General features: G+C 35.2%; 1 protein-coding gene across 7 annotated transcripts in view; it reads left to right on the top strand.

The window, feature by feature from the left end:
- Window positions 1-16453, top strand: part of SPAG9 (sperm associated antigen 9) — a 132983-nt gene that overhangs the window by 57329 nt on the left and 59201 nt on the right. For all 7 annotated transcript variants that reach the window (XM_072938687.1, XM_072938686.1, XM_015251314.3 and 4 more), the window contains one exon: window positions 4929-5079. In XM_072938687.1, coding sequence (XP_072794788.1) covers window positions 4929-5079 — 151 coding nt within the window. The remainder of the gene's footprint in view (window positions 1-4928; window positions 5080-16453) is intronic.

Here is a 16453-nt window from a genome sequence, read left to right as displayed (position 1 = left end):
GTAACCGTTTCTGTTGCAGATTGAGACAATGGAAAATGGCCTGAAACTAGGTTTTCTGTTCTTATTTATAGTAATTTATGGGCTGCCACTTAGGGATACGGCTTTGTGTTTGGAAATCACCGACTTAAGAAAAGGATTTTCAGATTGTACTTATACACAAGTACAAGGTCAGTGTGGTTTTAAGCAGCTTTCAAAGAGTAAAGGGAGAGCAGGATTAGAGAATCATATCCAAGTTTATACCACCCCTTCGTTTGGCATCTAAGCGTTTAGGAGCAAATATCTTTTATATTGGAACTTGTAGTTGATTAGACACAGGCCATAGGTGTTTGTTTTGTTCTAATTATCCTTTGACTGCTGGAGGTTTAGCCATCCTTTTTGCAGTTTTTGGTAGCAGCTTATGGAAACTGACAATTTAAATATTTTCCTCCTAAAACAAAATATATTTTAAAGTGAAAGGATTTAAACCTTTTAGGGCAAGGAATGCATTTCCCCCTATTATTTACACATCAAAGTTGTGAAAGCTCTGCAAAGCCTATTCACTATTGTTATGTCAGATGTTGCCCTTTCTTTGTAGACTTGGGTGACAAATACCCATGCCTGCTTGTGGGGGTAGTCATTAATCTTTGTAGCTTTTCTGCTGTTCACTCTCTTGCACGCTCTAAGAACCATCTTATACATTCTAGAGGTTGAAGGTTTTGGTTTCTTTTGTTTTCTAATTCATCAAACTATAACTGTCTTGATTTGTTGAGATTTTTGCTTTGTGCATGGTTTTAAGCGACGGTTCATAGTGTATAGCTTTTATTATTTAAATGTTTGCTTAAAATACTGAACTCCTAATTGTGAATTTAGATAAATTAAGATGAATTAAAGTAGTAAATTCACTCAGTGTGTTCTTTCTTATTTGTAGGTCTGTTCATGTTCAACATTAGTTTAAGATCTAGAAATTAAATTTCATCTATGGTCTAAAACTAGGTACTTGGTTATTTGTTTTCTTTCCTGGTTTTATAAAAATTGGGAGCAATCTTATTACTTCTATATATTTTAGTACATAAAAGATTTGTGTATATATTTGTAGATTTTTAGAAAATTAAAAATAGCTTAACTCAAGAACATATAGACTGTTAAAATAAGACTGATTTTAAAGGGCAGTCTTAGGTTTCAGTTCCATTTGAGAAGCCAGTGCCATGCTGTGCCATGCAGTGTTGTGCAGTGGATAAGAGGTTTGGAGTTGGTGGGCCTGGGTACAAATGCTCTGCCACAAGTCAGCTGTGGGACCTTTGGCAAGTTGCTTAATCTTCGTGCCCGAGTTTCTTCCTCTGAGGTTCTTATCCCATTGGGTCATTTTAAAAATCAAGTGAGGTGATTATTTTGTATTTAATCAGTTGCAAGATATATTGTATATTAAATGAGTAAATAATTTTCATAGTCACTTATATTTACCTCATTTTAGCAAAAACTATTTTAGCTCTAGCTATTTTATTAGTAAAAATAACTTATAATTAAGTTTTAAAAGTTCCTTGATATAAAAGTTGTTGTTGATCTGATTGAAGAAAGATAACAAAGTTTTCAGTATTAAGATTAAATTGTCAAGAAGTAGGTAGTTCCAAGTACATAGGTCTTAGAGTCAAACAGATCTAATTTTGAATCCCATCTCTGCTGATTACTAGTGCCCAAAGTCTCTGAGCATCACTTTTCCTAATCTGAAAACAGAGAAAATAAACCCTGTTTCCTTATGAAGATAAAGTGAGATAATGTAAATAAATCATCTCAATGCTTGCCATGTGGTAGGTGTTGAACAAATGTAATCTTTTTTACTGCCCTTTGTAATACACATATATAGTAGATTCTATGAATGACTATTTCTTTTAAATGGGAATACAACCAAAAAGCTGTTTCAAAACATATTTGTGAAATGATTTATGCACATAAGGTAACATTTAAATAACCAACTTAAAAATGGATATATGGAACTAAGACAATCAAAAAAATATATAACAAGGATTTTGACAGCTGGTGATAGCTTTGTTTCTAGACAGTAATAGCATATTGAAACACCTGAGGTTTAAATTTGCCACTTGATATTTTTCTACACGTATTTCATTCTTTGGTTTCTTCTGTGGGTTTTGCTGAAGCATTTACTATATAGAGGATCAAACATATGTACCAACGTAGTACAGGGCTGATGTTCTGTTTTTAGGGTCTCCTTTTGAAAGTAGGATTCTAATTAACTTGCATAATTATATGTCCTCTTCCCTTCCCCCATGTCTTATGTGTATAGTAATATTATTTTTCCAGAGTTGGAACAGTGTAACTGAGAGCACCATTGACCCTCTTGACAGATAGCTATGAGACTCTAATAAAGAAAATTTCCCTCCCTAGAGAGGAGTTTCTGAAGGATAAATAAAAACAGTATAAAGGTTTGAATTCTACTTATATTTTGGATTGTAGATTTACTAGTTAACAGGAGTTGGAAAGAAAAACTTGGATTCATGGCCAACTCCTTCCCTCAGTAGTCTTACACTTACTCAGTATTTGACATGTGTGAAAATGATTGTGTTGTCTTTCATAAAGGAAGATAATTCTCATGACTGGCCTGTATTTTGATTGCTGCTGGCACTGTGATGGATTTGAATAAAGTCTATATTATCTTTTCTTTGCCTTTTGAGTTAGAGAGCTTTTCACTAAATTCTATCTGATTGAATTCCTGGTCACTTTTTGGCTTAAGTCATTAAGATATGTTAAAAAGTAAGTAAGTAAACTCGTAGCTCTTAGACCGTTAGCTCTTCAGTTCCCAAAATATGTTCTTTCCAAATTGGGGGATAAACATTAGGTCAATAACTTCTTATTTTGTCATTTTCAAACATTAACAAAAAATCTAATTTTCAGTCATTGTCACCATCATTTGACGAAAGAAAGGGCATTTTAAAATCAAAGAAGCAGATTAAATGTAGGAAGTGTGAGTTATTCTCAAGAAAGAGCATGTTCTGTGATATGTGGAAACATGTTTGTGTATAATGTGTTCCATATTATCCAATAAGGATATAATAAATAATGCCTCTTTTTGCCATGGACTTATGGAAACTTTGCTGAACCAGCAGTTGGGAATAACGGTATTAACAGAATAGCTGACTACTTTGTTATTTGGTTGTTCTGGCAGCTTGTAGAAATAAACTTAGATTTGGTTTTAAAATCTAGCCTTTTGTTGAGCTGCTTCCCTGCATTTGAATTTTCCTCCCAAATCAAATAGGAAAAGTACCCCAAGTGTGAAGAAGTGATGAGTAATTACTGGTGATAGGGAAAAGTCCTATTCTGTTTCCTTTGTGCATACAACTTTAATAAAACCAACCCCTTTGCTTCACCTAATCTTTAAGAAGGTGTTTGACAGTTGTACTAATCCTTTCTGATAATTATTAAGCAATGAAAGCATGTACCCTTTGTGTTAAGTGAGGGCACATTTCAAAAGTAGCTTAAGTTTCTTGGTATAAAAATGAGCTTACACACCAAAAAAAAAAAAAAGGAGCTTACACAATAAAAGACTTATTTAGCAAAGCTTAATATTTTCCCACTTCTATTTATAACCTCAATGTTTCTCTTCTTACATTTTTACCAGTAGTGCTAAGGTTCCAGGAGGCCCTAAACCTTTGGTGTCTCTCCTTTCTTGCCAGTTTCCATTTGAATTAATGACCCAGGATGACCCGTTAGTAGGCTTGTTTCTACCCTCTAAAAATCCTTTGCATCAACAAAAGATTCTTGTTAAAATTCTATTATTATTAAAATTGAAACTCTTGTTCATTAAAATTTCCCACAAAGTATTGGAAACTACAGTCTTTCATAGAATTTTTTGGCCTCTGTGTTTGGAAAAACTGACAGTTGTTTTCTTATGTATTGTGATAGAAAGGAACTCATATGTTGGTTCTGTAGAAAAATACAGCTTTCCTACTTTAGGGGATAAAACTCTTGAGTTTGTTAACTGAAAAAACCTGTACAACCTAAAAGTTGAGAATTATGTTTTACTGGGGGACATTACTAAGGACCATAGCCCAAGAAGGCAGCCACTCAGATAGCTCTGAGGAACTGTTCCAAAGAGGTAAGGGAGGAACCAGGATGTATAGGAGTTTTTGATGAGTGGGGAAAAACCTATAATGAAACATCAAAAGATTACTGCTAATCACAAAAAACAGACATCTCAAGTTAATGATTTCAGTGCTTTTCTATGTATAGGAAGATGCAAGAATCTGGTTCATTGAAATTATTTCTGTGATATGCATCTTAACTATCTAGGGCCAGTTCCTGAATTCAGTTTCTCCATTCTGAATTCCCCTGAGGGCATACCATCAGGGTAGCTGCAGTGGCTGATGGCTTGATGGCTGGCAACATTTGTTTACTGGAATGGCAGGCAACATTTTTTGGTCCACATGTTCCTTTTACCATTTAATCAGCTCTAACTTAGATGATATTTTGATTTTCCTCTAGGCAGAAAAGACATACTCTGAAGAGGCTTGGGTAAATTCTTACTGGTGTGTGAGGAATTGGGAAGTCTATAAGCAGGGATTGGAGTCAGTTCTAAAGGAGGAGTTTGCAAGTTCCCCTAGGGCTGACCTAAGTTTGAGTGAAAACATAGCAGCTCTTCCTGCTGTGAAACCACACCACAGACTGCTTCTTGGGCAAGGAACTCTTCAGAACTTACAAGTTTCTTAAACTCTTTCTTACTACTTTTCTTAGTTGATTTTTTGGGGCTAATTTAACTTCTGAGACTCTGTGCTTTCTCTCTGATAAGTCTACTTGTTCAGATAGGCAAACAGTATTATTTAAGAATGATGATTCTAAAGCTGTCTAAAGAATGACAGCTCAGGCTTATTAATTACAGTCATGATAAATAAAAGTTAAAGATTAATTAATGCTTAATTTTTTCTCCCCTCCCCAAATAGAAAAGAACGCCCTATATCATTAGGCATTTTCCCGTTACCTGCTGGAGACGGACTGCTTACACCTGATACTCAGAAAGGCGGAGAGACCCCTGGATCAGAGCAATGGAAATTTCAGGAATTAAGTCAACCACGTTCTCATACCAGCCTGAAGGTAAGCTTTGTTCTCTGAAAATCTTTAATTTATGTTTTATAAGCTTTTTTATCCAAATTGAGGTACTAGACAACCAGAACATAATGAAATAGTATGTATACATTTTAGTTTATAAAACTAATGCCTTTTTTTAATTGGAAATGAGCTCATCCCAAAGAGTTTTAGTTTTTATTATTCTTTTTCAACTTATATAGGAAAACAAAGTCAAGCATTGTTATTTCTTGATTAGTATACTAATGATACTAATGACCAAAATTTCTATTTGATTTAGGCTACATTATAATGAATTTTAGATGGGGTGACCAGTGAAAGTAATTCTGTATTTTAAAATTGAAAATCATTGCCACTTGAAATTCCTACTTCCCTCTTGGAACCTTCACAATTTACTAGGACTTCACTTAAAAAAAAAAAAAGAACATGGTACCTTCCTCAAAAACCTTCATAAAGCAATATCCGAAAGTACATTGTGTTTAGCTAAAAAGGTCTGGCTCATTATAGATTATTTTCTTAACAAAGAACTTGTCATCAAATAAGTTATAAATATAAACAATAATATATTCTAAGAATGGAAATACACTAATAATTCAAAATATTTGAAGTTATAGTTTGTATCTTATAAGGTGTGGAATATTTATAAAGGAAATATTGATTATAAAAGAAACTTGTTACATTAGAAAGTCTGCTCTGTGGTAAAACAAACAGGCTGCCTACAGTGAATATAACTAAATTACTTACATCCTATCTCCTTTTTCTGCTTTCTTTTTTGCCAAAGTACTTATTATGGTTTAAGTACTTAAAGATAGCTCTTACGATACTTTTAAAATACTAAGTCATTTATTTCTTTATTTTGTCTTTTCCTTTCCATTAAGAACATAAAATCCATGTGGTTTATTTACTGCTGTATACGTAACACTTAGAAAAGTGCCTAGCATATAGTGGTCACTCAGAACATGTTTATTGAATAAATTATTTGTTTTAGATGTTAGACAGACTCTTTTGGGATAATATAAATGTTTCTGAGCTCTGGTAGGTAGAAGCATTTAGAATCATTCCACTGACCTTTGAAATGTGCTCGAAACAGTAAGGAGTCAATAAATATTTTATAGCTTTTCTCCCACTGAAAAGTATTTTTAACTCTAGTCTGACCTCACTTTTTTTCCCTTCTCCTTTCCTTTTGCTCAATTTAATAGAACATAATTATACAGCTGCTCATTGTCACTAGGAGATTCTCTCACTCTTTACTCCCACAGCCACACTGGCTTTTTTAGCCTGCCTGTTCGTATAATAGATCTTCTAAAACACCCATCCCTCAGTCGCCTACTTGCTGTGTCCCTTTCCCAAAACAAAATTAAGTAGGAGGGATACTTCTAATACGTTAAAAATGTATACCATATGGTAACTATATTTTAATCCACCCAAAAAGATACCTTAAAGAGAAGATTGTTACAATTCTCTTGTGATTTAATCCAGTGACATGCTGTGACAGAACTCTATTGATAAACTATAAACTGATTAACAGGTTATTAATATGGATTTAAACATGGAAGGTTTTTTTTTGTTTTCTCCCTACAAATACTAAGACAAATATTCCCCAGAGAGTTTTTTAAAAATAAAATCCAGTCTCTCTCTACTCTGGACATGGAGCTACTAATGAGATAAAGGCTCAAAGATAAAGATTTCTGGGAATGAAATAGTACATTACAGAATGGTAAAAGTCTTTTTTGTAAATTATGTCTTGTAATTAGGAAATATTTTACTATTTACCTAAGCCTTGTTATTAATCAGATATCTTTCTCTAACTTTACAAAAACAAACCTGGGAGTCGGGAGTTTAGAGTTTCCTTGGATTGCATTGTACATACACACTAATCTTGGTTTCCGTGTCTGATGGGAACTAGACTAGATGTCTAATGTAAGGTGTTCTTTAGTTTTCCCTTTTCTGGTAACTTTGAGGATGACCTAGCTATATTTAGAGTATGCTTTGCCTTTGTTATGAAACATTGAAGGTAAGAATTATAATTAATATTAATTTTACTAGCATAACTTTTCTGTGCAATAAGGTTAAGGTGAAAATGTGCTGTGAGAAAAGCACATGATGGGTTATAACCAAGAAACCAGAACTGTAGGACACTTTGGCAGAAGAATGGCAGTAAGGGGAATTTGCCAGTGATTGTAAAGTTGTGTACCCTCTCTGTTGCTTTCTTGCAGATTTCTCACTGTGAGAGAGTTGTAGTCAATAACGTTATTTCTTCTGGTATGCTATACCATTTTATAGAGATGACGAGCATCTGCGGATTTTGGTATCTGCAGGGGGTCCTAGAGCCAATCCCGTGCAGATACTGAGGGATAAATGGACTGCAAAATCTGCCAGGACTGATGCAACTAGAAAAATATAGGAGTAGTTCTTAAGAATAAGTATTTATACATATTATTCTTTTATTTATTGTATTCTTCTGGGGGGAAATGGACAAACAAACAGATGAAATCAGACTTTCAAGTACTATTATGTACTGTTTTTAAAAAGCAAAGGAAGGGGCTAGAGAGTAATTAGTAGGGAGGGGTGCTTATTTTAGAGTGATGAAGGAAGGCCTCTTGGAGGTGGTGACTTGTACCCTGACATGAAGTATGTACAGGTGCATGGAAAGGTCTAGAGGAATATGTGTTTCAGGGCGATCAAATAGCATTTGTAAAGACCCTGAGGTGGGGACAAACTTTGGCATGTTCGAGAGACATTTTTTTGTTTTTTTTCCCCCCTCTTCATCCAGTTCCTCTGAGGCTTTCAGTCCTTTGTACTGTACCAGTGTGTCTTCAGGGTCCAAAACTTCCATCTTTCTAAATATGATGGAAACTTCTCATTCCCACCTTACCTTGTAGCAGCATGTGACACATTTGAATACTTTCTGCTTCTTGAAATGCTTTCTTCAATTTGCTCCTAGGATCCTACTCTTTGTCTTTTTCTTTTTGTCTCTCTCTGTCTCTCCGACTCACTGGTTTTCTTCGAAGGTTCTTTTCCATTGCTGGTTTTGGATCTCTAAAAGTTAAGAGTTCTTTAGGCCTTAAAGTTGAACCCTCTACTTAATCTTAGTAGCTCAAGTTTCATGTCTGTAAATGCCAACCACCCATCAATGTTCACAAGTTTGAATCTCCAACCTTGACCCCTTTCCCGAACTCCACACCTTTACATCCAGTTGCTTTTCTATATAGTTTTCCCACATATGTATTTGTATCCTGCTTAGGTTACCACCTGTAAAAATACTCTCTTTCAAGGCCAATCTAAATACCACAGATTACATGAAGCCTCACCTGGTACCTTGTTAATGGTTCTCAAATTTAGTTTAGAGATCAGTTTAAGGCAGAGAGCAGAGGAGTTTTATATTGCATCATTAATAGAAAATTTTTACTGGGGGCTTCTAGTGAAATTGGTAAAAAAACAACTTATGTTAAATGACATTTTCTGTTGAAAGTATATTATAAAAATGCTCAGGCTGGAAATGAGCAAAAATGTTAAGGTAAGGTTGTTCATCCAGCTGAATTATATTCATGAACAAGCTGTAAATAAAGAAGAAATTGGAGGAAAAAAGGCCAAGAATAACACAACAGTCCTAAAGAACAATAAAAACAAGAACTTGGCCTGCTAGATAATGCATGACTTACTGTAACACTGTAATTATTAAGATGGTGTAGTATTGCATTATCTGCCCTTCCTCTTTCCTTTCTGCACATTTGAGTCCTAAAGCTGCTAGGTAGGGCAGAGCAAGGTGAGCATCCACAGGGTGGTATGGGGCGGGGTAAAGTAGGTATCACAACCTGAGCAAGGCTAGGAATGTATCTATGTGAGGATAGCCTGGTGTAGGAGAGTCAGGGCCTCAGCACTATTAAGGTCATCCTTGCAGAGGGGCATCTGGCTTAGGGGTGTCAGACTGAACAGACTGACGGAGGGCCTCCTTAAGGAAAGGTGCCAGGCATAGGATGTCAGAACCTTAGCAGGTGAGGAAGGCAGCATTGATATGGGGGTGAGGGGAACAATCTGGAATGGAGAGGCAGAAGATGTACAGGGAAAGAAGGGCCTTAGCTGGAGAGGAAGGGGTTATAGTGGCAGAGAGGAGAGATCAGCCCTGGAAGTCAAGCAGCAAAAGAGCTTTAGAATGGAAAGAGTTGTTAGCAGAGTCCGCTGGTATGGAGAAGTCAAGTAGGATGAGGACTGAATTTGTAAATTTGTAGGTGTAGGTTTGAGCAGTTTGAGTTGCAGGACCATTAACAGGAGTGAATGTGAATCATGAAAGGAGGAAACAAAGTGTAGATTACTCAAGAAAGGTGGTTATGGGAAAAAGTGAAAGGATATCTTGAGTTGGCAGGGTGAAGGGGAAAGTACTCTTAGAACGGGAGACACTGAGTTGTTTTAATGCTTAGAGGAAGGGTCTAGTAGAAAAAGAAACTGAAAGCAAGGGAGTGAAGAAAGATAAATGATACATCAGAATTGTAGAGGAAGTGCTGACGGAAAGGGATCACATATCCCACCTGCCATTAAAATCTGCTTTATTGATGAGATACTTCAGTTTTTCGTAGTCTTTTGCTATTATAAGCAACGCTGTGGTTAATAACCTTGTGCATAATTTTGTATGTGTTTATGATTCCTGTAAGTGGGATTGCTGGATTAAAGCATGTATTTAAGATTTTGATAGATTTGCCAAAGTTCTTGCCAAAGGGATGGTAGCTGTACAGTGTTGTATAAGTTCTTCATTGCTTTACAAGTTTAGAGTTCAGATATCTCTTCCTCGTGCCCAAATACGGAAAGAGAGAGAGCAGAGTGCTTTAAATATTATTTAAAATATCCGATACATAAAATTTTCATGCTGTCTTCTAGACCTTGGTTGGTATCACTTTGCAATGATTTCGTAGATTCCGTCTAGTTTCACATATACACATGTATATGTATATATATACACCTATGTGCATATATGCATGTATATGCACCTGCGCAAGTCACGTGTGTGAGTAGTGTATGCACATGCATGTATATATACTTCCCCAAAGCATTATTTTTTTCCTTTGAAGAGTCTCCTATGTTGTTGATTATAAGTAGAATGTGACTTTTAGAACTGAGGAAAAACAATTTTAGCTAAAAAAGCAATTGGATTGGTACTTGTGAAATTTTTAAAGAGTTTTTGAAACCATATGACTCGAAATACTTCAGTGGGACTTCTGTGAGGAGGTCTTGTTTGCAGGGTTTGGTATGTAAAGCCAGTGGTCAAAGTGTGCTGTATTCTTTAGGGGATGTGCTTAGCATACAGAACAGGAAATGTCTGAACCGAGCCAGCATTCTTGTTTAGAAGAATTTTCCATCCTCCTGCACTTGTGATTAAGTCTTAAATTGTTCCTGTTTCTTTAGCTTTCCCAAGCTTGAATCTCTGTAGTAGTTAATAAACCTTATTCCTGTATCTTCTGTAATTAAAGATCCCTATTATAAAATGCATGTATAATTTTAAACTTCAAAATAAAGCTCTCCATTTTTGGTTTTGTTTTTGCTTTTCATTTTGAAATATTTTAGACTTACAGGAAAGTTGTAAAAATAGTACAGAGGGAACTATACCCGTCACTCACCAATGTTAAGTAACAGTGGTAAAATTATCAAAACTAAGGAATTAACATAAACTATAGACTGGTATTCATATTTTGCCAGTTTTCCCACTACTGTTCTTTTTTTGTTCCAGGATCCAATCCAGGATCCCACATTGCATTGAATTATGTTTCCTCAGTCTATTCTAATAAGTGACAGTTCCTCAGCCTTTCCTTATCTTTAATGACCTTCAGGCTTGAAGAGTACTGGTAGTTATTTTGTAGAATCTCTCTCAGTGTTGGCTTCTCTGATGATTTCCCGTGATAAGATCGAGACTATATTTTTGGCAAGAATACTACAGAAGCAGTATGCCTTAGTGGTGATGCTAACCTTGCCTGCTTGGTTCAGCTGGTGTGTGTTGGATTTCTCCACTGTATAGTCACCATTTTCCCCTTTATAATTTAATTAATAAATATCTTGGTGGATATACTTTGCAACTGCAAATACCCTGTTTCTCCTCAAACTCTGATTCACTGATTTTAGTGTTCATCAGTGGATCTCACCAACAACTATTACTGTAGTGTTCTAATAGTTATTTTGTATTTTCCTCATCCTGCATCTACTAACTGAAATTCTTTTAGAAGGGAGAGCTATCTGCTCCCTCCCTCCCTTCCTTCCTTGTTTGACTCAAGGGTATTTATTTTATTCTGTAGGTTATCCTATCCAATGCTCTTACTTACTTTTTGTTCAACTTTTTCCAGCTTTGGCTCTCTTTTAGGAGTCATCCTATACCCTTTCGACATGCCCATACTCTTTTGCCTGCCTTCTGTCCTGGCACCCTCGGATGCTCTGGGCTCTTATATTTTCCTTGCCCCAGCTGTGTAATTGGTTCCATTTATTCAAGAAAGGTATTTAGGAACCTAGATCTAGGCACTAAATGTGCTTATTGCTTGGAGTGTGATTGCTTGTAAGCTCTTTCTTCTTTGATGCTTTTGTTGGTTTTTTCCATTGGTTTGTATTCTATATTACCTCCTTTTGGATTTTTATATTAGCGTTCATAGTAGGGTAAAATAAAAATAGAATTTTAAGAAAAATGGATTGTATTTTGTCATATTTTGCATTGTTTCTGCTTGTGACAGAGGATACGGAATTTCTTCTGTAACTTCAATTTTTATTTGTAAACCTTTCCCCTCACATATAGTCTCATCTGGTAACTTGAAGAATCATTCACAGGTGACTTTTGGGGTTTGAAGGGGAAAGGGAGTGAAGAGTTACTCTTCATAGTGTTTTGGTACTTTCCCATTCTCATTCATCTTTATTGAGGTGCAACTGACAAATGAAATGGTAAGGCATATACTTTCTCCCCTTTTAACTCTTGCTTGGAGAAAAGGAGCTGGAATTAGTTGTTTATTAGTGAGTAATTTATAAATGAGATTTTTTTTCCTTTTTGGCATATTTATTGGGTTGTGTTGACTGAGAGGCTATGTTCAAAATGAAAATTGGAAAACTTTAGATAAATAATACTATTTTAAAATGATGGTATTTGTAGCTTATATTTCTGATGTGACTTCTTTTGAAATAATTGGCAAATGAGTATTATGTACTGTTGATATTTAATGTTTAAACAAGCTCTTGGAATAGGTTAAAATAGCCTAAATATTTCCTGTTGAAGAAAAATTACCTTGCTTTTTGCATTAGAAAAACATTGATGCCTCCTGGATCAGGCACAATGCCAGATGATAGAGATGTTGTAAAGGTGCTCAGTCCATATATTTTATAAAGCAGGCTTAATGATTTCTTTAAAAATTATATTAATACTGTTTCACAATCATAATATCAAAGAATCTAGAGTAAAAAATGTAGGTTCTTCAACTCTAAATTCCATTCCTTCCTTCCCAGTCACTGTGAATAGTTGGTGTAACCTTCAGACCCTTTTCTTTACATATGCACAAAGATAGTACATACTCACGTATGTCTTTGTAGGATAATTGAGTTTATGCTCTAAGTATATCCTGCAGCTTGCTTTTCTTATTTAAAAATGTATGTTCATAATCTTTCATTTTTATTTAGAGAGTGCCATGCAGTAATTTACATAGCTTTGATGAAATGATAGTTGAGAAGAGTTAAAGATGAGAATCCTGGATCAAAGATCATATAAACAAATATTAAGTTAGAGGCCATTTGGTTTCTATAAAGTAAATTATGCTGTGGTATATTAAATGGAATATTACCCAACCACTAGAAAAGAATGAAATCTTGCCATTTATGACAACATGGATGGACCTCGAGGGTATTATGCTAAGTGAAATAAGTCAGAGAGGGAAAGACAAATAACCATATGACTTCACTTAAATGTGGAACCTAAAAAACAAAATGAACGAATATAACAAAACAGAAACAGACTCAGATACAGATAACAAATTGGTAGTTGCTGGGGGTGGTGAGTGGAGTGATGAGTGAAATAGGTGAGGGAGATTAAGAAGTACAGACTTAAAGCTCATAAAATAAAGAACTCACAGGGATGTAATATATAGCATAGGAAATATAGTTAATAATAATGTATGACTTCATACAGTAATTTTGAACTACTGGTATGGTAACATGATGGATGACAGATGGTACTCAAACTTACTGTGGTGATCATTTTGTAATGTATAAAAATATCGAACCACTATACCTGAAACTAGTATAATCTTGTAAATCAATTATATTTCAGTAAAAAGGAAGAAAAAAAATGAAATTATGCCTTGTTCATTTGTGGGAATTAACAGAGCTGGCAGCTGTATTTTAAACTTTCAAAAAGACTTTGATGAATTTCCAGACTAAGAATATTTAAAATTTGAAGTTGCTTTGTATTTAAGAGAAACACTTTTGTCTCAAAGGGGGTAAATGTAGAGAAAGAAAGAAAACTATGAGTAAGTAGATGTTTTTGTGAAAAAAAATCTAAATCTTGGTTACCCTTTGATTATTAGTGTTATCTAACAGTTTCAGAAATTAGATGGGGATGGGGAAGAAGGGTGCATTCAATGTTTCCAAGTATGCTAAACTGGAATATTTATCATGTTAATTATCCAAGATGATTGGGATAAATTTCAGGGAGATTTCACACAGCTGTGTGAATAGAAAAAAGGGTTAAGTGATGAGCTGCTTATTGATAAAGTATAAGGTAAGACAAAATCCAAGTGATGGCCTCTGATTCATGATACTGCTTAAAATAGAGGCTTAAAGGTGATGATTTTAAGTCAAAACAAAACAAAACCCCCAAACCTTCATTTTAACATAGTAGATAATAGAGAAATAGGTCTTGTTATCCTGAGAGATAGTACAAGTCAAAGGTACTTAGAAATTTGCTAACACCTAGTAAATACATGATTTTTTTTTCTTTTTTATAATCTTTCTTTCTTCCCAGTTCAGCAGTAGTCCTGAAGGCTATAGAATAGGAGATGAGAATGAGGTTAAAAAACATTTTGCAAAAAGTAGATGAAAGTGATTAACTTTTGGTTACTTCCTCAACTGCTATTCTCAAGACATCAGTGGCTCAGTTTAGAAGACTACTGATGTTATTCACTGATATGCAAAAGAAAATTATGTCTTCTACAGTGGTTGCTAGGGTTTACTGTAATCTTTTCTAAAGCCAGCAGTTTGAAATTAGAGAGAAAGTGTAAATAAATCCTATGGAAATTCAACCTATTTCCATTTATTCAGCTCTAAATAAGAAAGCCAGTATGTTTTGCACAAATGCCTTCCTCAGGGTAGAATGTATATAACGTGTATGTGTCCTGGAGACAGCCTAATATATATCATTTTACCATGGGCTGCCTCGCTAGTTGAACAGATTTCTTCAGCTCCAGTCAGGGCACCACTCAGCTTCATCAGCAAACATCTTTTGAGAGCCTACTTCATGTCAGGCTTGATAAGCTAAGCACTGGGGATATAAAGACTAAATAAGACTTTCTTCTACCCACTAGACCAGGGTTAAGCAGGTTAAGCCTTTCAGTAGATCTATGGCAGTGAAGCAGTGTTTTTTTTAGAAATATCCTTCAAGGTGGGACGTCCATGCCTCTCCTTTAATAGACTGAGTTTTTTTGGACCCACAGTATCTACACCTATTTCATCTAAATGTGTCTAGAGTAGTGGTTCCTAGTGTTTCTTTGGGTCACAGACTCTTCTAGGAATCAAATTATAGTTATGAAGCTCTCCAGAAATTACATGTACACAGAGAATATTGTGATTCTGTTATGCCATAGAGTTGTAAATCAGAAGAGTGTTAAAACTGCTTCTTTGAAAATTTAACTTTTACTTGGGGTGAAAGAAATGTAAGCAAAGAAATTAAAGTATAAGGTGATAAGTGTTATATGGGGGTTCCACGGGGCTAGTTACCTTCTGTAATTTTGTTTCCTTACATTAATTACATTAGTATGTAGTTACATTACATACAATCTTTGAAGCTAAAAGACAAATTTATGTAACACAGTTACTTACCCCGTTATTCAGTTTATTTCAGATGAAGTCAGGCAGGCTACTTAGGAAAAAACTACTTAGGAAAACACATTTCTAAGTTGTCCTTGAACTTACTTTATAGTTTATCTGAACGTAAATAGCAATGGGGCAATGCCAGATAACACATGACATGTGTATCTATACAAGGCTGAGCACATGAGGCTTTTGATGAATGGAACAACTGAAAGTCTTTTATAAAGGCGTACAGACTTCTAGCCTGATATCTGAAACCCGTAGGAAAACAGCACAAAGACCAGATTGTTTTTACTGTGGTATCTCAAGTGAAGCTAAAAGTAATGACACGTATTTCTCTTTTTGTCCAATTAAAAAAAAATAACATAAAATTTGCCATCTTAATCATTTTTTAAATGTACGGTTCAATAGTATTAAGAGTATTCACATTATGAAACAGATCTCTGTAACTTTTTTGTTTTGCACATCTGAAACTCTGTCCCCATTAAACAACAACTTCCCCTTTCTCCCTTCCCTTCAGCCTTGGTAACTACCACTTTGCTCAGTGTTTCTATGAATTTGATTACTTTAAATACCTCATACAAATGGAATCATAATATTTGTCTTATTGTGACTGACTTATTTCACTTAGCCTAATGTCCTCAAGGTTCATGTTGTAACACGTGACAGGATTTCTTTATTTTTAAGGCTGCATAAAATTCCATTGTACATATATACACCACATTTTGTTTATCCATCATCCCTTAATGGATATTTGGGTTGCTTCTACCTCTTGGCTATTATGAATAGTGCTGCTGTGGACATGGGTGTACAAATATCTCTTTGAATCCCTGCTTTCGAGTTGTTTGGTTAGATACCCCAAAAGGGGTAGTGCTAGATCATATAGTAGTTCTATTTTTAATTTTATAAGGAAACTCCATACTGTTTTCCTTAGCAGTTGCACCATTTTACAACCCCGCCAATGGTACACAAGGGTCCTAATTTCCCTCTACATCTCACCAGCCCTTGTTATTTTCTGTTTTGTTGCACAGGGGTGCCATTCCTTTGTACCTGTAGCACTGGATTCCCCAGTCATGTCCCTTGGTTTTGTGGGCATTCTCCAGCGATAGGCACAGCCTACAATCTGACCGTTTCTTAAAGAGTGAAGGGGTGAGAATGGGGTTACGAAATAAATAAGTTTGTCAGAAAGAAACTTGGCAATCATGTAAGTCTCCATGTTTGGCACCCACGAGTCTTCACCCATGTGAAGAGGATATCTTAATGACATCAGGCATTTGGAAATTGGTAGGCTAGTGGTCTTCAGATAAATAAGGCAGCATTTGTAGTCAAGACTGTTAGCCAAAAC

This window comes from Vicugna pacos, chromosome 16 (genome assembly GCF_048564905.1).
Source record: "Vicugna pacos chromosome 16, VicPac4, whole genome shotgun sequence".
Classification (NCBI taxonomy): domain Eukaryota; kingdom Metazoa; phylum Chordata; class Mammalia; order Artiodactyla; family Camelidae; genus Vicugna; species Vicugna pacos.
This window is presented reverse-complemented; position numbering and strand designations above follow the sequence as displayed.